Genomic DNA, 23,438 nt, shown 5'->3' with positions numbered 1-23,438 from the left:
GCTAAGTCGTGTTGGGGACAAGAGGGTGGATGGGCAAAGGGGGGTGGCCTGGTACACATTGATGGGCAGGCAACAAGTGGATGGGTAGTTGGATGGTTGAGCGAGGGATGGATGCGGGGTGGAGCATGTGGTTGATCTCGGGGGTGACAGACTGGGGGAGGTAGATGGGCAGGATGTGAAGTCCTGTGAAGAATTGGCCTCCTGGGCACAAAAGGTGAATTGGAACCCAATAGGCCCCCAACCTGGAACTTCTCCTGGGTCTGGGGGTAGGTTGTGGCTCCACCTAGTGTCTTTTGATGGTAACTGCACCCTGGGCTGTTCACATCCAGCCGCCCAGCAGCCAGGACAGCTTTCCTGTTCCCCAGTTAGGCCCCCTCTAGGCTGGGAGAACAAGGACAGTGACAGCCGAAAGCTAGGCCCCAGGAGAAGCCCCTGAGACACGTTCCATCTCTTCACTCCCTGCATGCCCATATTGCTGGCCAGGCTCTGCATCACACAGACAGATGGGTGTTCAAATGCCACTTACCAGCTGTGTGACCGAGGAGACAGCTGAGTCTGTGCCTCTGTTGTGGGACTATGGGTGATGGCACAGAGTCCGGGGCCCTCCAGCCCCACCTGTGAGCCTCCCCAGCTGCAGCTGTACCATTGATTGAATTCTGATTCTGGCATGTCCCCTGCTAGGTGCCTTACCGGTGTAATCGCAGTTGATGGTCACAGTAAATTAATAAAAATAGTTGATGGCCGGACGCGGTGGCTCACGCCTGTAATCCCAGCACTTTGGAAGGCCGAGACAGGAGGATCACTTGAGCTCAGGAGTTCGAGACCAGCCTGGGAAAGACCTCATCTCTACTAAAAATACAAAAATTAACTGGGCCTGGTGGCACATGCCTGTAGTCCCAGCTACTCAGGAGGCTGAGGCAGAAGAATAACTTGAACCCAGGAGGTGGAGGCTGCAGTGAGCCAAGATTGTGCCACTGCACTCCAGCCTGGGCAAGAGAGCAAGACCCTGTCTCAATAATAATAATAATAATAATAATAATAATAATAATAATATGGCATTCACTGGGTACTTTACTAACCATAGCAAGACGTGGCCCTAGCCTCAACTACCCCTCCACGAAATAAGAATGACAATAGAATTTAAGAATAACCTGGGCCGGGTGCGGTAGCTCACACCTGCAATCCCAGCACTTTGGGAGGCCAAGGCAGGTGGTTCACTTGAGGACAGGAGTTTGAGACCAGCCTGGCCAAGATGGCGAAACTGGGTTTCTACTAAAAATACAAAAATTAGCCAGGCGTGGTGGCACATGCCTGTAGTCCCAGATGCTTGGGAGGCTGAGGCAGAAGAATGGCTTGAACCTGGGAGGCAGAGCTTGCAGTGAGCTGAGATTGCGCCATTGCATTCCAGCCTGGATGACAGAGCAAGACTCAGTCTCAAAAATAAAAATAAAAAAAGAAGAACCTGCCTGCTAGTGCCATAGCCCAGAGCTAGCACAGCCCAGAGCTAGCACAGCAGAAGCATTCAGTACATAGTGGACATCCCGCGGGCTGCCAGATTAACAAAAACAGCAACAACAAAACCCAGGACGTTTGACTAGCTTTGAATCTCAGATAAACAAGCTGTATTTTAGTACAAGTATGTCCCATGCAATATTTGGGATATAGAATACTAAAGCATTATCTGTTTATCTGAAATTCAGATTGAAACTGGATGAACTGCATTTCGTCTGGTAACCCTTACCATCCTGCCCTCTGGGAACTCAGTCTTCTGGGGGAGGCAAAGGTCAAAATCAATTATGGTCAACCAAGCATGACAGGTCATGCTCATAGCAGCCCTGGGCAGCGTGGAGTGGAGGCCAGCAAAGGGGAAATAAATCAGGGTGGCCCTCATGGAGGAGGGATGGGGACTGAGTCTTCAAGAGGGAGGAGGATGGAAGGGCATTCCAGATGGAGGGGGCACATGACGAAAGGGATAGAGGTCAGACCCAGCACGTGTGGGGACTCATGGTGACAGTGGGTGACGGGTGGAGAGGAAAGCTCACCACATCTTTGTAGACATCGGTTAAAAAGTGGGACTGAGGCTGGGCGTGGTGGCTCACGCCTGTAATCCCAGCACTTTGGGAGGCTGAGGTGGGCGGATCACGAGGTCAGGAGTTCGAGATCAGCCTGGTCAACATGGTGAAAGCCCCTCTCTACTAAAAATACAAAAAATTAGCGGGGCGTGGTGGCGCATGCCTGTAATCCCTGCTACTCAGGAGGCTGAGGCAGAAGAATCGCTTGAACTCGGGAGGCAGAGGTTGCAGTGAGCCAAGATCAAGCCACTGCACTCCAGCCTGGGCGACAGAGCTAGATTTCATCTCAAAAAAAAAAAAAAAAAAAAAAAAGGTGGGACTGAGGGCAGGGCAGTGCTGGGTGGGACGCTCTCAGGGGCCTCTGAGGGAGGGTGGCTCAGGACTAAGTCCAGGGGAAGCCCCAGGGGCGGCAGCGGGCCGGTGACAGGGCCCTCTCCCACCCACTCTCCCTGACGTTCAGGGCTCCCCGGGAGGGGGCGGGGGGCTTAAGGAGGCCTCGGAGAGGGTGAGGCGCTGAAGGCCCAACGTGGGCACTGTGTCTCCGCAGAGGAGTGAATGCCCAAACCAAGAACGGTGCCACGCCCCTGTACCTGGCGTGCCAGGAGGGCCACCTGGAGGTGACGCAGTACCTGGTGCAGGAATGCGGCGCAGACCCGCACGCGCGCGCCCTCGACGGCATGACCCCGCTGCACGCCGCGGCGCAGATGGGCCACAGCCCGGTCATCGTGTGGTTGGTGAGCTCCGGGCCCGGGCGATGGGGGAGGGGAGGCGGGGCGGAGCCGGCAGGGCGGGGAGGGGAGTGGGTGGGGCCATCAGGGTGGGGCGGGGGAACGGGGACGTGACCGGGAGGTGTAGGGGGCGGGGCCCGCAGGGGCCTGGCGCCCAGCCCCCGCCCCTCTCTCCCCGCCCTTCCTGCCCAGGTGAGCTGCACCGACGTGAGCCTGTCGGAGCAGGACAAAGACGGCGCCACCGCCATGCACTTCGCGGCGAGCCGCGGCCACACCAAGGTGCTCAGCTGGCTGCTGCTGCACGGCGGGGAGATCTCGGCTGACCTGTGGGGCGGGACCCCACTGCACGACGCCGCCGAGAACGGGGAGCTAGAGGTCAGCGCGGGCCCGGGGTTGGGGCGCGCGCCCTCTGCTGGCACCAAGCTCTCGGCATGGCCCTGCCCGGGTGTGGGGGTCCCAGCTCGCGGCCGGGGCCGGGTCCTCACTGCGTGCCCCCGCAGTGCTGCCAGATCCTGGTAGTGAATGGCGCGGAGCTGGACGTCCGCGACCGCGACGGGTACACGGCCGCCGACCTGTCGGACTTCAACGGCCACAGCCACTGTACCCGCTACCTGCGCACTGTGGAGAACCTGGTACGATCCCTGCGCTGCTCCTGTGGCATTCTCTCTTCTCGCCCCTCTATCCCAGTGGTGGGTGTCGTCACCCCATTTTACCAAGGGGGAAGCTGAGGTTCAGGGACGTGAAGCCCACTACTCCACACGATCTCTCAGCCGAGAACCGCTGCCTACTGGGGACTGAGGGATTAGAGGCACAAAGGTTAACAGAAAGAGGACAGGGAAGAACAGGTTCACCCCAAGGGGTAAGGCTGGAGAAATCACAAGACAGGCCCCCTTGGGAACAGTTAGGCTCGTTTACCCGCCCATAGACATTAGCTTGGGTATAACTCACAGCCACCTCTGCAGAAGACAGTGTAAGTGTCCCGTTCCACATATGGATAAACTGAGTCTGCGAGGCACCAAGATCACATCACCAGTAAGTGGTAGAGTGGAGAACCTGCCTCGATGGCCTGGCCAGGAGCCACCTCTCAGCCCCTGCACCGTACATTTGCTGACTTCATGGCTGGTTCATAACTGGAAACCCATACTATTCTTTTTAAACTATGTTATTATGGTGAGACAGTCATGAAGTGACCCACTGGGACCTGAACTCACCTGTGGATGTCTCCAAGTGCAGGGCTCTGCACCAGCTGGTACAATGCCTGCTTTGAGGCAATAGGCAGGGAAGAGAGTGGGCCTCGCAGCCAACCCCAAAAGGATGCGAACTAACTCCATGGGGCAGCCTGGCCATGGAGGGTCTGTGAAATGAGGACCGGAGGGAAGAAGGTAGATGGTCTGTGCCCTGAGCACCGTCTGTGCATCTGCCCTCCCTGCCAGCACAGGGGTATGGTCCTGGCTCTGGGGGCTGCAGAACACAGCAAGGTCCAAAGGCCAGAGGCTGCAGGCAGGCCTGAGGATGAACTTCCGCCCCAGAAAGAGTCTCCAGAAGAGAATGAGTGGCCCAGCAGGAAGTGAGCACTCTGTCACTAGGGTATATAAGCCAGGATGGACACTGGGAAAGGCATTGCTGCATCAATGGTGGGTATCCTTTAGCTAAGAGAGTCTGTGACTCTGTTGAGGGACCGTGGGGTGGCACTAGGGCCCAGAGGACCTGAGGGCCTCTCTGGATGCAGCTGCTAGTGGTCATAGGACAGCAAACACCACTCATTGGATTCTGACTTAGGCAGGTACCCTGCCGAGTGCCTTAAAGGTGTAATCTCACTTACTCTTCACAGTACATTAAAAAATATAGTTGGTTGGGTACGGTGGCTCAGGCCAGGCACGGTGGCTCACGCCTGTAATCCCAGCACTTTGGGAGGCTGAGGCGGGCGGATCATGAGGTCAGCGGATCGAGACCATCCTGGCCAACATGGTGAAACCCCATCTCTACTAAAAATACAAAACAAAATTTAGCCAGGTGTGGTAGCACATGCCTGTAGTCCCAGCTACTCAGGAGGCAGAGGCAGGAGAATCACTTGAACCCAGGAGGCAGAGGTTGCTGTGAGCCAAGATCGCGCCACTGTACTCCAGCCTGGTGACAGAGCAAGATTCCATCTCAAAAAAAAAAAAAAAAAAAGTTGACAGGCCAGGCATGGTGGTTCATGCCTGCACTTTGGGAAGCTGAGGTGGGTGGATCACCTGAGGTCAGGGTTCGAGGCCAGCCTGGTCAACATGATGAAACCCCATCTCTACTAAAAATACAAAAGTTAGCTGGGTGTGGTGGTGGGCACCTGTAATTCCAACTACTTAGGAGGCTGAGGCAGGAGAATTGCTTGAACCTGGGAGGTGGAGGTTGCAGTGAGCCGAGACCACGCCACCACACTCCAGCCTGGGCAACAAGAATGAAACTCCATCTAAAAAAAATAGCTGACTATGTGTCATTTACTGGGTGCCATGTCCTGGAGCTCAGCAGGGCAAGTAGTGCTGTTATCCCCATTTGCAGATAAAGAAACTTAGGCACAAAAAGCATAGGTGACTCACCCGAAATGACATAGCTAGTAAGTGGGAGAGGGAAAGTTTGAAGCCACTGTCCCAGACTGCAGAGCTGGGTGACTCAGGGCAGATGCAGTACACCTGCTGTGGCCCAGCCTCTTATCTGCTGCCTACAGGGGTCAGGGCTTGGTGCCCTCAGCACCCACTGCTGTTGGCCAGGTAAAGAGCACCTTTGGGTGCTGCCCAAGCCACCTCCTATGGCTCCCCTGACTCCTGGGGTAGGCAGCAGGGCCTGGTCCCCTGGAATGGGTGGGGGATGTGTACCCTGGTTCTCTCACCCACGCAGGCCCAGCTTCGGCAGTGACAGATCCAAGCCACAGAAGATGCTGGCCCAGAAAAGGCAAACACTCCCGCAGAGCCCCTAATTACGGGGCCAATGAGCGCAGCCGCCGAGCCATTACCTGGTGCCAGGCCTGCCTCTCTCTCCCAGGGGGCCTGTGACACTTCTTAGGCAGGGAGGGGGCACGGGGCAAGGAGGAGCACGCCTGGGTAGGAGGCAGCGGAGCAAGCGGGCTTGCCGGCAGCAGGGGCAGCATGGGCAATGTAAGCAGGGCCCCCACCCCATTCCCCTCTGCACCGGGAGGGGACAGGCCTGTGGTCAGAGGCACAGACCCGGCAGGGCGGGGGAATGGCAGGCCTGGCAGCCTGAGCTCTGGCTGCCCATCACTGCTCAGCTGGCTACCCAGGCCCCACCCTTACCCCAAGGGCCCCATCAGGAGACAGGCCGGGCTGGTGTTGGGAGTCTGCCCCAGGTCCCAGGTCCGGCAAGGAGCGCTAGCTTGCCAGCCAGATAACTAGGGATGGGCCTGTGCTGTGCGCCTCCCCATGGAGCCTCTGATCCTTAAGGGAGAAGGCCCATCTCCTGGCAGTTCTCCCCTTGGGGTGCAGCTCAAGGCCCCCTCCTCGTTGATCTCTCCACCCTCCTAATCAGGGAGGAGCCAGGGGAGGGAGTTTCCCAGGAACCTGGGTCCTGCTGCCTGGTGGGGCTGGGCTTGAATCTTAACTTGGAGGAACCTGAGAGACCCTCTAGTGATGCAGAAGAGACCCCAGAGAGGGGTGTGGCTTGACCAAGATTCCACAGTGAAGGCATGGCTGAGTGGGACCCTAGCCTGGAGAGCAACGCATCTTGGGGTGCACTTGCCTTCATGGCTTCCCTCCCTCCCCTTCAGAGCGTGGAGCACCGCGTGCTCTCCCGGGATCCATCCGCAGAGCTGGAGGCGAAGCAGCTGGATTCAGGCATGTCCTCACCTAACACCACGGTGTCAGTCCAGCCGCTGAACTTTGACCTCAGCTCGCCCACCAGCACCCTCTCCAACTATGACTCCTGCTCCTCCAGCCACTCCAGCATCAAGGGCCAGCACCCTCCACGTGGTGAGTGTGCCCAAGGAGGAAGAGGGGGAGGGGAAGCAGACTGAAGCCAGACCACTGGGCTGTGAGGGTTGGCCTTGGGCCACCCTGCCACAGCCAAAGTCAGAGACTACCCTCATCACTTGCTCTTAAACATGGGGAGGAGACACCCCTTCTGCTGAGAAACAGATGTCACTCATGCGTGTGTGTGCTCATCACAAACATACGTGTACATCCACATGTACTCTCCCCACACACAAAATCCACGTGTGCCGCCCACCATTCATTATTCTCAGCTACTCACACACAAAAGCACACGCTTGTACATGTGTACATACAGCATACAAATATGAACACACACACAGAGCCATGCTAATATCTGCACACACCCACCTTATACACAAGCACACAATGCTCTATTTCCATACTACAGATATGCACACACACACACAACTATGTCCACAGTGCAATGCACACAAATTCATCAATACAAAGAGGCACGTGCACAAATGCATACACACTCAAACACACACAAATGCACAATCGCCTCAGCAGACTGCAGGCATGTGTGTACACACACCCTGACCATGCCCTGAGCATGGGCGTCCGTCCCCTTGCAATGCCTGCTTTACGCCGCCAGATGGTGGCCTCCAGCCCCGGGAGGGGTGCCCTGCAAAGACTAGATGTGGTCATCCGTACTCCCAAGGAGTAGACCCTCCCCTTCCAGGTGACCCTGCCCTCTAGACACACCAAAGCCTCGGTGCTTCCCCTCCAAACCAGAGTGCCTGATCTCCCAATAAGTGCTGGACTGGGGCAGGGCAGGGCCAGGGAGAGGAAGCCCAGCACCGCCAGGGGCCACAGCAAGTGTACCAAGTGGTGCCCTGGAGCCCACTGTGGCCCTCGGCAAGTTGTTTCCAGGTGGCGGAGAGTCTGTCTTGGGGAACAGCCTGTCCGCAAGCTCCCAAATCTGGCCCTTTCTTCTGCCTCCCCAGAGCTTTCCAGCGCTAGAGCTACAGACATACAGAGCTACATGGACATGCTGAACCCGGAGCTGGGCCTGCCTCGGGGCATGATCGGGAAGCCCACACCCCCACCACCCCCACCCAGCTTTCCCCCGCCACCCCCGCCCCCAGGCACCCAACTGCCCCCACCCCCACCTGGCTACCCAGCTCCCAAGCCTCCTGTGGGACCACAGGCAGCTGACATCTACATGCAGATGAAGAACAAACTCCGCCACGTGCAGACGGAGGCCCTCAAGAAGGAGGTAGTGAGCCCTCACCCCCTGCCTGCCTCCCAGCAGGGGGACTAGGCCTATGGGGGCCAGTGAGGCCAAAGGCCTGTCCTCACTAGTGGGCATAGGGTGGGGGTCCCTAGGTCCATGGCATGTTCAAGAGTCAAAGCTCCTGGAGAGTCCCATGAGGGGTCAGGGCTGGACAATGGACTGGGAGGAGAGTAAGAGCAGGTCACTGCCCTCCATGGGAGCTGGGGGGTGAAGGACGCAGGTCCAGACAGCTGTGCCTCACCAGGAACTGGGCCTGTGCTACATCTTGCACAGAGTGGCTGGGTTGTCATGGAGTTGACAGAGAATTCATGGAGACTGCCCCTCCCCAAGCATGCTCCCACCACCCCCATAGCCCCAGGCTCAGTCGGAGAGTGTCACCCGAGGGAGGTGGCTGCCAGGTGGAAGGTGCCAGTGGCATGGCTGTGGAGGTGAGGGCTGGAAGGAGTGTGGGGGGAAGGTGAGCAGGCACTAGCGGGGCTGGGTGCCCACCGGCAGTGGGGGCTGGGAGGAAGTGAAGCTGTGGCTAGTTCCAGTTTAGGGCTCGAGCTCCTGGGGGAAAGGGCCAGGCCTGAGCTGAGAGCTCTGGAGGGAAGCGGAACCTGTGTGGAGAGGATGAGGCCAGGGCAGGCAGGTGGAGTGTGAGGCACCTAGGGATGTCTGGGGGCTGCAGGCCCCTGGCTGAGGCTCTGGAGCAGGAGTGGGGGCAGAGGTCTGGTCTGAGCAATTCTGGGAATCCTGGGCAGGGTGACCTGGGGAGCACTGGCATTCTGGCCACAGGAACAGAGCAGGATGGTCTGAGAGGTGAGGGGACAGCCTGAGCTCACAGGTGGCCAGATGTGGTGTAGCAGCCCCCTGGGGTCCTGCTGGAGCCTGGGATCTTGCATTTCTCTCTTAAGCCCAAGGCAAGCCACCCCAGGGCCAGTTGATACAAGGTGACCCAGGTCACAAGGCCACTGGGCAAGGGAGGCATGGGAGGGACACCAAACCTGCAGGCCAGCTCCAGTGGCTGCCCTCTTCATGCTACCTTAGACCAAGCTCCCACAGTGGCTTCCCCTTTCATCTCTGGGAGGCAGAGGGGGCCGGGCGGGTAGGGCTGCAGGGGCCCTGGAATCGCTGAGCTCCCAGCCCAGCCTGTGGGTCCCGCCCAAAGCCACAGGACAGGTGGCCCAGCCAGTGTCCCCTCTCCACCGGTGAGCCCAAGTGCCAGGTCTGCGTGATACCCTCCTGGCTGTGTGAGCCCGTCTCGGGTGTGTGCGTCCCTCCTGGCAGTGTGCGCCCCTCCCGCTGTGAGCCCCCTGCCGGCTGTGTGTGCGCCCCTCCCAGCTGTGTGCGCCGCTCCCGGCTGTGTGCGTCCCTCCCGGTTGTGTGCGTGCTGGGCCGCAGGCGCCAGGGCCGGACCGGGACACTCCACAAAGGGCTCTTTGTGTGGCCGCGGCGCCCCCCGCGCGGGTGCCTGACCGAGGGCGGGAGCAGGGTCGCGGCGTCCGAGCCTCCGGGCTGCAGGGGGCGCGGAGCGGGCGGGCTGGCCCAGAAAACAAATCCTGCGGTGTCGCGTTTCCTGCAACGTGAGCCAGGTCGGGCGGGGTGAAGGGTCTGAGGCCACCGCAGGGACGCACGGGCTGGAGAGTGGGGCAGGGGACAACCCCCACCCCGTCACTCAGTCTTTGGCCGGGCTGCCTCACTCACTCTCCCTCACTGAGCTGGGCCTAGTTGGGGGCAGCTGCGACGGGGCGGGAAGCCGCGCTGTCACCCGACCCCGCCTTACGGCCCCTGAAACCCGAGGCTTGAGCGCGGGTGTCGGTGTCTCTTTCGTGGATGGGGATGGTTTCCAGATGCAGGAGGGGAAGCGGGGGGACGCGACCCGGAGTGGGGGGCCAAATATGAGAGGCCCCCTCTGCCCAGGATCAGCCCTCTCCTGTCTCCGGCGGGGATGAAGGTGGGGGCTCAGCTCCCAGCTTAGGGAGAGGCGCAGGAGGCGGGGTCACATCTGGCCTGAGGCGGGTGCAGAGCTGCGGCCAGGTGTGGCAAGGTAGTTGGCGCACCCGTGGTATCCGCGACGGCTGGGGGGTTCGGCCTGGGATTGGCGGGCCCCGGGTGATGTCAGGCCGTCGGAGCCCATAGGCTGGCCGTGTGCGGGCGGCTGTAACCTGAGAGGAAGTATCAGGTAACGCAGGTGTCGGGTCCTGCCGCCCCCGCCGCCAGGTGCACAGCGGGGGCCACCAGCACCGTGGCAGGTAGGAGCAGCCCCCGGATGGGCAACCGGGGTCCGTGGCAAGCCGGAGCCTCGGAGAGCACAGACTCTGGAGGGGGCTCCCTCCGGCCCGGGACCCCCGAAAGACAGGGCTTCGCGGAGCCCTGGGGACCCGCAGTCCGTCTGACAGCGGAGAGCGGGGTGCGGCCAAGGGCCTAGTGAGGGCTAAGCTGGGAGGTGCCCCTTCTCCAGCTCCCCCTGGCGTCGGGGCTGGGCCACCCCGCCCCTGGGCCCGCCCCTTCTGGCCTCAGTGGGGGCCCCTGTACCCCTTGGCCGGTGCCCAGAACCCCTCCCTGTAAGGCGGGCGGAGCCTGCCCTTCCACCGACGCCCCCATGACCCTCTCCCCCGTGCCCGTCCTGAGAACAAGGGATGTAGGAAGACGGCTGCTGCACCCCTCGACGGCCGCTGGCCGCGAGTCCCCAGGAGGTGAACAGCTGGGTGGGGAGGCTTGGGGGGGCGCCTACCGGGCAGGTGCCCGAGTCCCACCGGTCACTGTCTTCCCGCAGCCGGGCTCCTGCGACGGCCACGACGGGCTGCGGAGGCAGGATTCTGGCCGCAAGCCCCGCGCCTTCAGCAAGCAGCCCAGCACGGGGGACTACTACCGACAGCTGGGCCGCTGCCCGGGCGAGACGCTGGCCGCACGTCAGGGCATGGCGCACAGCGAGGAGGTGCGTGCCTGCTAGCCCGCGCCCGCCGGCTGCCCGCGCCTCGGCCCTGCCGCCCGCGGCTCACTCGAAGGCCCCTCTGCTCCCTCGCAGGCAGCGCTGCTCCCAGGGAACCACGTGCCTAACGGCTGTGCCGCGGACCCCAAGGCGTCCAGGGAGCTGCCACCGCCGCCCCCGCCGCCGCCGCCGCCGCCGCCCCTGCCCGAGGCCGCGAGTTCGCTGCCGCCGGCCCCAGCCTATGCCCCTCGAGGGCGCTGGCCCTGGCTGCGGGCAAGCGCCGCTCCTCTTCGTCCACCGGCAGTGAGTAGGGGCAGGTTGAGGGGTGGGGGGCGGCGCTAGCCCTGAAAGGGGAGGGAAATCTAGACACCGCCCCCTCCCCAGCTGTCACTGCCCGGGTCCTTCCTCTTCTCCATGTTCCTCCGGCCACCCCTACCCCATTGAGTACTTGACCCTAAGGGAGGGCTCTGGGTTGCTCGAGGTCCTGCCAAAGCAGGACCGGGCTGCGCGTCCTGGGGCAAGTCCCCTCCCCAGTCTGGGCCTGCCTCCCACCCCCTAGCTGTGTGGCCTGGGCAAGTTCCCTCCCCTCTCTGGGCCTGCCTCCTACCAGCTAGAAAGGGCCTCCCAGCTCTGGCGCTGGTGTTTCCGATGAGCTGGTGCTGGAGGAACACGAAGTAGAACCAGCTTCAGAGAGGCCCTGCAGCTGGCCACCCTTCCCCCTGCCCCCGTCTATCCTGAGCCTCTCTTCCTCTCTCCATGTCTTTCTCTTGTCCTTCCAAGCAGCACAGACCTGAAGCCTTCTTAGAAATGCCAGGAACTCTTCCTAGCCAGTTCCTGCCAGGGGCCCTGGGCCAGCCGGGGCCTGGCTATGGGGGCAATGTTTTCCCCTCCCTCCTCGATGACTTCCCTAGACATCCTTTTTTAAGAGCTAGACTGGTGCAGGATTCCTGGGCTGCTTTTATGTAGGGTGGGACAGTGTCCCCCTGCCAGGATACCTAGAAGGCCCAGGACAGGGTGTCTAGATGTGGTGCTCCCATCCCAGCCTGGCTGGGATGCCTTCCTCACCCAGCCACTCAGGGCAGAGATCATGCTTAGTGGCACCCTCCAAAGCTTTGTCTCCCTGACTAGGAGTGCAGAGCAGAGCTTGTCCCCCTACGGTTCCTATGGTGCCCCAGCCCCTGCAGACCAGAGCCCATGGAAGCATGTCCAGCACCTGCGTGCGGACCCTCCTTCTCCTTCCCTCCACAGCCTGCAGCAGGGCTGAAGCTAAGGGCAGAGAAAAATACTCTGGACTTCCCCAGACACCCCCACCCAGCACAGCCAGGGCTGGGTGCCCTACCACAACCCAGTGCCAAGGTGGAGGCCCTTGCTAGGGGCTAGAGCCAGTGGTGGCCCTGTCCAGCCCTCGGGGCACCAGCCAAGCCGGGAACTCGATGGACCACCCTCATGAGGCCCAGAGCAGCCGGAGCCAGGGTCAGATGGGCAGAAAAGCTCCTCCTCTCTTCTCTACTCCCCCCTCCTGCTCTCCCTGGCTCGCTCCCTGTCCCCTGCTGTCCCAGTCTCATCCTGGCCCCCTCTCCCTCCTAACTCCACTGTCACTTCTCTCCTCTTGGTCCCTAGAAGTGAGAGTCCTGAGGCACAGGAAGAGTGAGTAGCTGCGTGCGCGGCTCCTGGCTGAGGCTGAGGCGCGGGGTGGGGGGAAGAGGCAGGAATAGCAAGGCAGGAGGGGCCCAGACTCGAGGAAAGGGCAGGGGCTGGCAGGCGAGAGAAACTCGATGCATGGGTGGGCCCTTGCACCTCATACCTACCCTCATACCCACATACGCACCTAAGCATTCTGCGCCTGGCTGGTGGTTTTGCCTTAATAAATGAGCCAGCCACACCGATTTTCCCTTTCTCCTCTTCTTCCTCCCTGTGACTGTACTCTGGGATCCCCAGTCTGGGAATCCAAGAGCTGTCGGCCCATTTTGTTCCTCCCTCCCGGACCTGACCCCTTCATGGGGCTCAAGAGACCCAAAGCTGCTCAAAGCTCTCCAAATCTCCATTTGCCTCCTCCGGCTAAGCCGGAAAATGCACACTCTGCCCTGTGTATTTGCATATTACCCACCTGCCCTTCTTCCTGGGAGCCTCCCATAGCCTCAGTAAGGGCCCTGCTTTCCTGGGCCCCTAGAGCTGAGCCTCGCTTTGCCATAAATGTGCTCCCGGCTTGCAACCAATGTGTCTGCTTGTGCGTCTGTCTGTGGGTGTGGTGGAGAGGGAGGGGACCAGGTGGGTACTGACACTCCAGGGTTCGGACTCTGTATGTCCATGGAGGCCCCAATTGACTCAGTTCAAGGGTCACTGAGGCTTTGCTGATGTAGGGAGAGGGCCAGAGGGAGGCTCCACCCCAGCCGGGCTGAGCCAGGGAACCTGGGACAAAGGTCAGGTGGCTGATTCCAGGTATCGTTTTGGAGCTAGGCAGTCAGTGGCTGGGCGGGGACATATGCCCAAGAGCCACCATGAACTCCCAGGGTCCTCCAGGCGGGGGCCCTCCACCTCGTGAGTAGGGTGGGGAGGATAGTGGGGTTGTCACAGTCGGGGAACCAAGGGCCGGCCTCTGGGGGCCCTGAAAGCAGCCTGCGGGACCTGGGATCTGGAGAGCTGCTTGCTGGGCCCGAGGATGGGCACCCAGCCAATCTTGGCTTGGGAAGGGGGCCGCAGAGGGGTGGGTGAGGGGTGGCAGGGATGCAGCCCCACCGGGGCCAGTGCCTCATCTCCTGCCTCTGCATAGGCACCAAGTCTTTCAACATGATGTCCCCGACGGGCGACAACTCGGAGCTACTGGCTGAGATTAAGGCAGGCAAGAGCCTGAAGCCTACGCCGCAAAGCAAGGGGCTGACCACAGTGTTCTCAGGCAGCGGGCAGCCGGCCTTCCAGGTAGGCGGGCCTGGCAGGAGCCTGCGACCCGGCTTCCCTGGCCCCAGGCCACCGGGCGCTCAGCCCCACCGCTTCTCCCTGCAGCCCGATTCGCCGCTGCCGTCTGTGTCACCTGCACTGTCACCAGTCCGGAGCCCCACACCGCCAGCTGCGGGGTTTCAGCCGCTGCTCAATGGAAGCTTGGTTCCGGTGCCGCCCACTACTCCTGCGCCTGGCGTGCAGCTGGACGTGGAGGCGCTCATCCCCACGCACGATGAGCAGGGCCGGCCCATCCCGGAGTGGAAGCGCCAGGTGATGGTGCGCAAGCTGCAGCTGAAGATGCAGGAGGAGGAGGAGCAGAGGCGGAAGGTGGGTGGGGCGGGGTGCCCAGGGACCCCTGGAGTCTGCATCTGGATGCACAGCCCATCCCCCACGCCATTCCCAACCCCAACCTCGGGGCCTCCCGTTTTTCTTTCTTTTCTTCTTTTCTTTTCTTTCCTTTTCTTTTTTTTTCTTTTCTTTTCTTTCCTTCCTTCTTTCTTTCTTTCTTTCTTCTTTCTTTCTTTTTTCTTTCCTTTTCTTTCCTTCCTTCCTTTTCTTTCTTTTTCTTCCTTCCTTTTTCCTTCTTTCTCTTTCTCTTTCTTTCTCTCTCTTCCTTTTCTTTTATTTCTTTTCTTTTTCTTTCTTTTCTTCCTTTTCTTTTCTTCTTTTTTTGAGACAGAGTCGCTCTGTCACCCAGGCTGTTGTGCAGTGGCACGATCTCGGCTCACTGCAGCCTTCGCCTCCCGAGTTCAATCCCATGCTTGTGATTCTCCTGCCTCAGCCTCCCAGGTAGCTGGGATTACAGGCGCATGCCACCATGCCCAGCTAATTTTTTTGTATTTTTATTAGAGATGGGGTTTCACCATGTTGGCCAGTGCTGGGATTACAGGCATGAGCCACTGTGCCTGGCCATTTTCTTTGTGGAAAGCAGGTGGCAGGCTTGTCCCAGTCTCCACACACACCCCCAGCAGCCTGTCCTTGGAAGTGAGACAGCAGCCTTTCAGACTCTCCCTCACCTGCCTAGCACCTGGGATCTGGTTAAAAGGCCTGTTCAGATTCAGGAGGTCTGGGCGGTGCTGAGGCTCTGCATTTTAGCCAGCTCCTGGGTGAGGCTGCTGATGACGCTGGTCCAAGGACCACACTGCGTAGCCAAGAGAGCTTTGGTCTCAGTCTTAGGGACATGGGCTCTATTGCTGCAATGCCACCTTCCAGCTGCCAATGCTGACCCTCATCCAGCCTCAGTTTCCTTCTCTGTAAGGTGGGCCGATCAGCACCAGCTGGCAGGATGAGTTGCCTTTCATTCATCCAACAACTGTTCCCCAAATGCCATTTATTTTTATTTTTTGAGACAGGGTTTCACTCTGTCATTGAGGCTGGAGTACAGTGGTGTGATCTCGACTCACTACAACCTCCGCCTCCTGGGTTCGAGCGATCCTCCCGCTTCAGCCTCCCGAGTAGCTGGGACTACAGATGCCCACCAACCATGCCTGGCTAATTTTTGTATTTTTAGTAGAGATGGGGTTTCACCATGTTGGCCAGGCTGGTCTCGAACTCCTGGCCTCAAGTGATCCACCTGCCTCGGCCTCCCAAAGTGCTGGGATTACAGGCGTGAGCCACCACGCCTGGCCCCCGAGTGCCATTTATGTGCCCCACACACTGTTGTAGCCTCTGGGGATTCATGGTGAACATATCAAGGCCTGCTCTAAGGTGGCTGCGGACATGTGTGCGAGTCACGGAGCACAAAAAATGGGGCAGTGTGAGAGTGGGTGGCAGTGGAGAGAAGTACCTGGGCTGATGCAACACAGCCAGCTGCAATGGGGAACGGAAGGGACTGGGGCAACCCTAACTGACCACCTTATATGTGGGCTGGGGGGTGTGTTAGGGAAGGAGGAGGTGATGTCTGAGGTGAGACTTGGAAGATGAGTGAGGGGTGGCCAGGAGGAGAGTGGACTGAAGAGCTGCAGGTGGGACAGGGCAGTCTGGAAGTGAGAGTGGATGTGGCCCTGACTGTGCTGGAGGAAGGGGGTCACTGAGCTGGAGAGACCTCAGTGGGGGCCAGGTTACCAAGACCTGGCCAGCGGCCCAGAAGAGAACGGACTCCCTCCCGGAGCACCGGGGAGCCGGGTGGGGAAGTGTTAAGCAGGGAAGAGGCTGCTTCCTATTTTGTATGTGGGGAGTGGATCGCATAGGGTCAAGATGAATCAGGGACCTCTGGGGAGGCGATGGCAGGCCCAGGGGGGAAAACTGGACATCAGAGGTGGAAAAAAGTGAGCAAATGAGAATATTACGGTGCCCAGCTGTCCAGCAGGACGGGGGGTAGGTGGGCAGCTCAGTGGAAGCTGCAGCTGTAGCCTCTTTAAGAGCAGAGTGGCCTCTCATTCTGCATAGAAAACACTGACCACAGGGAGCGGGAAGGCTTGGGCCACAGGTGAGCTCGAGAAGGGGTCATGAGTCTGGGAGGAGAGGCCTCACAATAGCCGCCCTCGGATGGGTTGGGGAGGGCCACCGCGCCTCTCAGTTTCAACGCCTTTCGCAAGTTCCTTGGGTGGTGTAATGAGCCAACAAGCCAGGCATGGAGACCCCGTCTGCCGGCCTGTTCTCCTTGCCGCCGCAGCAGCGACCAGCGACCGGCCTTGCCCCCCGCCAGCGACCAAAGTGGACACTGCACAGAGCCCGGAGCGGCGGCTGGGCCGAAGCCTTGCCCCAGCGTCACCCCCTGCCGGCCAGGCGCTGTCCCTCCCTGCAGATGCAGCCCCGCGGAGCCATTACACCACCCAGGACATGCAAAAGGTTCCCGGCGCCACTGCGGGAGCTGGGCCAGAGGGAGACGCGCCTCCCTCCCCTCTCTTGTCTTCCCCGCCTTAGCTGACGGCCACCAGCTCGTGCTGCTACCCCCGCGAGGGCTGGAGGTACTCCCGCGAGCACAACGCCATCCTTGGGCCCTTCGGCGAGCTCATGACCGAGGCCGACATCCTCCGCATCGAGCAGCAAATCGAGAACCTGCAGGTGCTGCACAAGGCGCAGAAGCTGGAGGCGCGCCTGGAGCAACTGGAGCTGGAGCTGGAGCAGCTGCTGCCCATCTCGGCCGCCCTGTCGGCGCCGCGCTTCACCGTCGACCCGCGCCGCATGCATGGCCGCGCCGTCAGCCTGCCCGCCTGGTGCAGCAAGATCTCCACGCTGCTCAAGAGCATGGCCACGCTGCTGGCCGCGCTGGGCGGCCGGCCTGCGCACCTGGCGGAACTGCTGACCGCTGACACCGGCCAGCCGCTAGCGCCGCTGCCCGACGCGCCCTGGCTGCCCGGGCCGCTCTGCCTGGGCCGCTCGCACTCGCTCAGCTGGTGCCGCGAGGCCGTGGCGCGCGAGATCCTCGAGTGCGGCGTCTCAGTGCAGCATCTCCGCGCCACCTACGAGCTGCGCGCACGGGGTGCGGCGCCCGCGCGCTGTCGGAGCCGCAAGCCCCCGCAGTCCTCTGGCGCCCCGGGCCGCGAGCCCATTCTGGAGGAGGACTACGTGGCGGCCGGCTCTGGCCAGCCCAGCGCCTCTGCCGCCCACGGCCCGCTGGCCGACTGGGAGCCCCTGGGCACCCTGGGCCCGCCGGAGGCACAGGAGCGCCAGGCGGCGCTGCCTGAGCCCGAGCAGCTGGCGCGCCGGCCGCCCCTCTGCACGGAGCTGCGCGGCGTCCAGGACTACCTCGACCTGCGCAAAGAGCGCATCGTCTACCTCTTCCTGGAGCACTGGCGCCGCTGGGCCTTCCGCTGCCCGGGCCGCCGCGCCCAGGCGCGCCTACGCAGACTGCTGCCCCGTGTGGCGGCCGCCGGTGCCGGCCCGGGGCTGGAGGCCACGGACGTCCCCCCGCTGCCAGCGAGCAATGGCGCGGCCCACGGTCCCGACGAACGACTGCGGCAGCTGCTGAGGCAGCGACAGGCGGTGGGCAAGCTGCTGGGCCACTGGCGGAGCCTGCTGCGGCGCGTGCCGGCAAGCCCGGGCCTGGCGCACGGCCTGTACTGGCCCCAGCACTTCCTGCCGCCCCTGGACAGCGGCGCACCCCCGCGCTACGACAGCCTCACGCTGGACCTCTTCATGCTCGGCTACTTCCAGCTACTCGAGATGGGCCTGAGCCGCGAGGAGCGCAAGTTCCGCCACCTACTGTGCTACGAGATGTTCGACCGGCTGGGCAGCCACCCGTGGGAGCGCATCCGCCTCTTCCACCGCGTGGTGCTGGAGGAGGTGGAGGCCGGCCGGCGCGGCTGGAGCGACGGCTTCGAGGACCTCAGGCACCGGTTCTTCGGAAATGGCCTGGAGGCTGAGCCAGCCCCAGAAGAACAGGCGAAGAAAAAGGAAGAGAAAGAACACGAGCTGACTGAAGAGGCCGCTCCAGTTCAGACGGGGGTCCTGCCCGAGGGGCAGCCCGAGGCCCTGGCCCCTGCGCCGCAGCCGCCACCCCCGCCTGCTGCGTCTCCCCCGACCTCAGACTCTCCTGGGTCCGAAGCCCCCGCCGAAGACCCTTTGGAACTGGTGTCTGAGATGGGCGAGTTCAGCAACGAGGACATCTGCCGCTACATCGACCGCAGCTTCTCCTTCTGGAAGGAGAAGGAGGCAGAGCTGTTTGACATCTGAGCAGCGGAATTCGGAATTCGCAGTTCACCCTCCAGCGTCTTAACATGGGCCTGGACGCCTGTCTGACGCCCTCCAGAGGCCGGAAGCAGCAGGAAGAACCCAGGACTGTGGCCTTGAGCAGCCCGGAGGGCCCAGGACCAGGCTGCCTCAGCCTCTGAGGTCCCATCGTGGCAGGCTGTGGGGCGTTGGTCGCATAGGCAGGGCACGCACAGAACAAACCAGGTGTCCCCCTCTGGCCCCGTGGCATTGCTGGGCTGTGTGGAGCCAGGCAGCAGAAGCCCCTCTGAGTGAGGGGCTGCGGCTCCCCCTTGTGGCTGTGTGGCCTGCTCTCTGGTTTTCCACTGGAGTTCACAGCTACCTCCTTGGCTGAGGTCAAGGGAGCCACGTGTGCAGTGTTCCGTGTGAAGTGTGCCGTGTACAGACCCTTTCTCCTCTGTAACATTAGATAAATAAAACTCTTTGCTGTAAACTGCCTACGTTGGCCACCACACCTGCCCCCGATGTCATTGCAGCCCCACGAATGTACAGCACATGTCCACTCTTTTGGGAAGAGGGCAACCATGGGCTGAAGGTCCTTTGCAGGGGAGCCAGGGCAGCCCGAGTCTCCCTGAGCCAAGAGGCTGGGTAGGGGCCGACATCTGCATCTGCCCAGAGGTCTTGGGCCTGTGGCCATTGGCCACCTGCCCCTGTGGGGAATCAGGCTCAGGACCTCTGGGTCCCAGCTACTTATTCTCTGCTTCTGTCCCACTCAACTCTGATCTCTGTAGTGTCTCCTGTAGGACACAAGGGTCTGGGTTACTAGGGGAAAGGAGGCCCGCTCTGAGGGGCTGAGACCAGGCACTTCATCCACTTGTCCCACGGAAGTTCATCAAAAGGGTATCTTCCTGTGACCCTGACTCCTTCAGGTCCCCAGGTTGAGGGTGCCCCCTATCTCCCAGCCCCTGCAGGCCCTGAAGCTTTGTGGTTGTGTTTCAGGAGGAGGAGGAGGAGGCCCGGCTGGCCAGCATGCCCGCCTGGAGGCGGGACCTCCTGCGGAAGAAGCTGGAAGAAGAGAGGTGAGCTGGGGGTCAGGCAGAGGCTGGCCTGGCAGGGTGTCTTGACTGCGTCCCTGAGGTGGAGGGACCAAGTGACACTGTCTCTTTTTCCTTCCAGGGAGCAGAAACGGTGAGTGCAGCGCTGGCCCCAACCTGCCACCCTTACCCCCACCCAAGTCGCAGAGGGTCATCCCTTCATCCAGGCCAACTTGAATGCATCCTCCTGTCTCTTAGCCCTTGTACAAAGCCTCTTTCCTCCTTATAATGCCCCAGCCCGCTGTCCCCCAGAATCTCTCTCATGCTCTGATAACTTTGCTCCCAGTTATTCCATCCCTGCCTCCTATTAACATGGCGTTTTCTACCCTTCAGTTAACCTAACCCCAGTATCAATCACCTTGATTGGCCCTCAGAATGTACTTTCTGCCCCTAGTAATCTCACCCAGCCCAGTGCTGTCCAGTAGAAATATAATGGGGGCCACAGATGTAATTTAAAATTTTCTAGTAGCCACAGTGAAAATGTAGAAGGATATAGGTGAGCTTAATTTTAGTACTGTTTTATTTGACACAAAATATCAAAAATATTATTTCGACACATAATCAATATGAAAATTAGTGAGATGTTTTATATTCCTCTTGTAAAATAAGTCTTTGGCCAGGCATGGTGGCTTACACATGTAATCCCAGCACTTTCCTGAGAGGCCAAGGCAGGGGGACCACTTGAGCCCAAAAGTTTGAGACCAGCCTGGGCAATGCAGTGAGACCTCATTCTGGAAAAAAAAAAAAAAAAAATTTTTTTGGGACGGAGTTTCACTCTTGTCACCCAATCTGGAGTGCAGTGGTGATCTGGGCTCATGCAACTTCCACCTCCTGGGTTCAAGCGATTCTCCTACCTCAGCCTCCTGAGTAACTGGGATTACAAGCATGTGCCACCACACCCAACTAATTTTTGTATTTTCAGTAGAGACAGGGTTTCACTATGTTGGCCAAGCTGGTCTCGAACTCCTGGCCTCAAGTGATCCACCTGCCTCGGCCTCCCAAAGTTCTGGGATTATAGGCGTGAACCACCAAGCCTGGTCTTTTTTTTTTTTTTTTTTTTTGAGATGGAGTCTCACTCTGTCGCCCAGGCTGGAATGCAGTGGCTCGATCTCGACTCACTGCAAGCTCTGCCTCCCGGGTTCAGGCCATTCCTCTGCCTCAGCCTCCCGAGTAGCTAGGACTACAGACGCCAGCCACCACGCCCAGCTAATTTGTTTGCATTTTTTTTTAGTAGAGACAGGGTTTCACCATGTTAGCCAGGATGGTCTCGATCTCCTGACCTTGTGATCCGCCTGCCTCAGCCTCCCAAAGTGCTGGGATTACAGACATGAGCCACCGCGCCTGGCTTTTTTTTTTTTTTTTTTTTTTCTTTGAGAGAGAGTTTCGCTCTTGTTGCCCAGGCTGGAGTGCAATGGCACGATCTTGGCTCACTGCAACCTCTACCTCCTGGGTTCAAGCGATTCTCCTGCCTCAGCCTCCCAGGTAGTTGGGATTACAGGCACCTGCCACCATGCCCGGCTAATTTTTGTATTTTTAGGAGAGGCCAGGTTTTGCCATGTTGGTCAGTCTGGTCTCCAACTCCTGACCTCAGGTGATCTACCCACCTCAGCCTCCCAAAGTGCTGGGATTACAGGCACGAGCCACCACACCAGGCATGCAAAAAAAAAAAAAAAAAAAATTTAAATTAGCTTTGTAGGGCCAGGCGCAGTGACTCATACCTGTAATCCCAGCACTTTGGGAGGCTGAAGCAGGCGGATCACCTGAGGTCAGGAGTTCAAGACCAGTCTGGCCAACATGGTGAAACCTCGTCTCTACTAAAAATACAAAAATTAGGTGGGTGTGGTGGTGCATGCCTGTAATCCCAGCTACTCAGGAGGCTGAGGCAGGAGAATCACTTGAACCCGGGAGGCGGAGGTTGCAGTGAGCTGGGATAGCACCATTTTGTGCTCCAGCCTAGACAATAGAGGGAGACTCTATCTCAAAAAAATAATTTAAAAATTAGCTGGGCAGGCCGGGTTCAGTGGCTCACACCTGTAATCCCAGCACTTTGGGAGGCCAAGGCAGGCAGATCACTTGAAGTCAGGAGTTCGAGACCAGCCTGACCAACATGGTGAAACCCCCGTCTCTACTAAAAATACAAAAATTAACTAGGCATGGTGGCGCGCACCTGTAATCCCAGCTACTCAGAAGGCTGAGGCAGGAAAATCACTTGAACCTCAGAGGTGGAGGTTGCAGTGAGCTGAGATTGTGCCACTGCACTCCAGCCTAGGTGACAGAGTGAGACTCCGACTCAATTAAAAAAAAAAAAAAATTAGCTGGGCGTAGTGGCACACACCTGTGGTCCCAGCTACTTGGGAAGCTGAGATGGGAGGATTACTTGAACCAAGGAGGTCGAGGCTGCAGTGAGCCATGATCTCACCACTGCGCTCCACCCTGGCAACAGAGCGAGACCCTGTCTCAAATAATAATAATAACAAAACTTGGTCTTTGAAATATCATGCACATTTTACACCTGCAATCCATCACAGTTTAGACCAGCCACATTTCAAATTCTCAGCAGCCACATGTGCTTAGTGACTAGTCTGTCAACAGGGCAGATCTACCCTCTACGTTCTAATAACCTGTCTCTAATTCTCAGTCCCTGTCTCTCAATTGTATGGTCTCTCTGGTCCCCAGCAGCCCCACCCCAGTCCTCAATACTTCATATTGACAGCTCCCCAGCAACTGAATGAAGTCCTGATCCCAGTAATCTTGCTGCTGCACCCCAGCAACACCACCTCCTCACACGGTGCCACACAGTGGCCCAGCACCTCTGTTTCCAGTAACACCCCAGCCCACAATAATCCAGCCTCAGCCTCCCACTCACACAGCTCCCCTGTGCTCCAGTAACCCCATTCTGCCCCCAATCTAGCCCCTCTGTCTTCAGCAACCCAGCCCCCGCCCTCAGTAACCCTCCCCTTGCATGGGTGACCTGGCCTCTGCCTAGTGCCTGGCCCCACCCTTTCTGCCAGCCTGGGTATCTGGCCCCAGACTTCACCGGGTCTGCCCCCCCCCCCCCCCCACCGCCCAGGAAAGAGGAGGAGCGACAGAAGCAGGAGGAGCTGCGGCGGGAGAAGGAGCAGTCAGAGAAGCTGCGGACGCTGGGCTACGATGAGAGCAAGCTGGCGCCCTGGCAGCGACAGGTCATCCTGAAGAAGGGGGACATCGCTAAGTACTAGAGGCCGTGGCCTCCTGCCCGCAGCCTTGCAGCTCGGAGGGGCCCCCCGCCCCAGCTCCAGCCAGCCAGGCCCCGGCGGAAGGGCTGGGAGCCGCACAGCCCACCCCTCCTGCGCTGGAAACCCTCCCTGACCCCCCATCCTGGCCCCCGCATCCCCAGCCCTTGGCAACACTGGAGTGCACACGCCGCCCCAGTTGCCCAGAATAAGTGCCCAAGCTGCTGATGCAAACAACAAAAAATGCTGCTTATTTGCATGCCGACTTACATATATTTGCATGTTCGCTGAATATCAAAGAGTGAAGAGCTCTCCCCAGCCCTGTGGGTGGTGACTTTGTTTTCCTGCGGGGCTCAGCCCCCTCCAGGATGCAGTCCCCTCCCCCGCACCCCGGAACCGGCGTCGCTGGCGCATCCTGGGTGGAGGCAGGCCCCGAACTCGGGGAAGGGGTTTTCCCTCCTTCCCTGACCCAGATCTGCGCCCGGCCTAGCCCGGGCCTCATTTCTCATCCCCGCCGAGGGTTTCCTCTCAGTCATTTGTTTACCAGAAAGATGAAAACGGCCTGTCGGGCCTCAGTTGGGGCCCCCGGGACCCCACCTCTGCCCCCAGCTCCCTCAAGTATACGCCCCGTCCCCAGCCAGACCCACTCGCTGCCAGGACCCTTTCACTGC

The 23,438-nt window shown here is 59.9% G+C and overlaps 1 protein-coding gene across 1 annotated transcript in view; it reads left to right on the top strand.

The window, feature by feature from the left end:
* Positions 1–23,038, top strand: part of ESPN (espin) — a 37,131-nt gene extending 14,093 nt beyond the window's left edge. The window contains 14 exon segments of the mRNA XM_030943019.1: positions 2,620–2,806; positions 2,993–3,175; positions 3,301–3,432; positions 6,558–6,759; positions 7,728–7,999; positions 10,776–10,937; positions 11,028–11,168; positions 11,170–11,208; positions 11,210–11,234; positions 13,702–13,847; positions 13,932–14,195; positions 19,461–19,540; positions 19,638–19,649; positions 22,626–23,038. Of these exon segments, the coding sequence (XP_030798879.1) occupies positions 2,620–2,806; positions 2,993–3,175; positions 3,301–3,432; positions 6,558–6,759; positions 7,728–7,999; positions 10,776–10,937; positions 11,028–11,168; positions 11,170–11,208; positions 11,210–11,234; positions 13,702–13,847; positions 13,932–14,195; positions 19,461–19,540; positions 19,638–19,649; positions 22,626–22,773 (1,993 nt within the window). The 3' untranslated portion in view covers positions 22,774–23,038.
* The last annotated feature ends 400 nt before the right edge of the window (positions 23,039–23,438 follow it).

This window comes from Rhinopithecus roxellana, chromosome 12 (assembly GCF_007565055.1).
Source record: "Rhinopithecus roxellana isolate Shanxi Qingling chromosome 12, ASM756505v1, whole genome shotgun sequence".
Classification (NCBI taxonomy): domain Eukaryota; kingdom Metazoa; phylum Chordata; class Mammalia; order Primates; family Cercopithecidae; genus Rhinopithecus; species Rhinopithecus roxellana.
The sequence above is the reverse complement of the archived record's forward strand: the minus strand, read 5'-3'. Positions and strand labels throughout refer to the sequence as shown.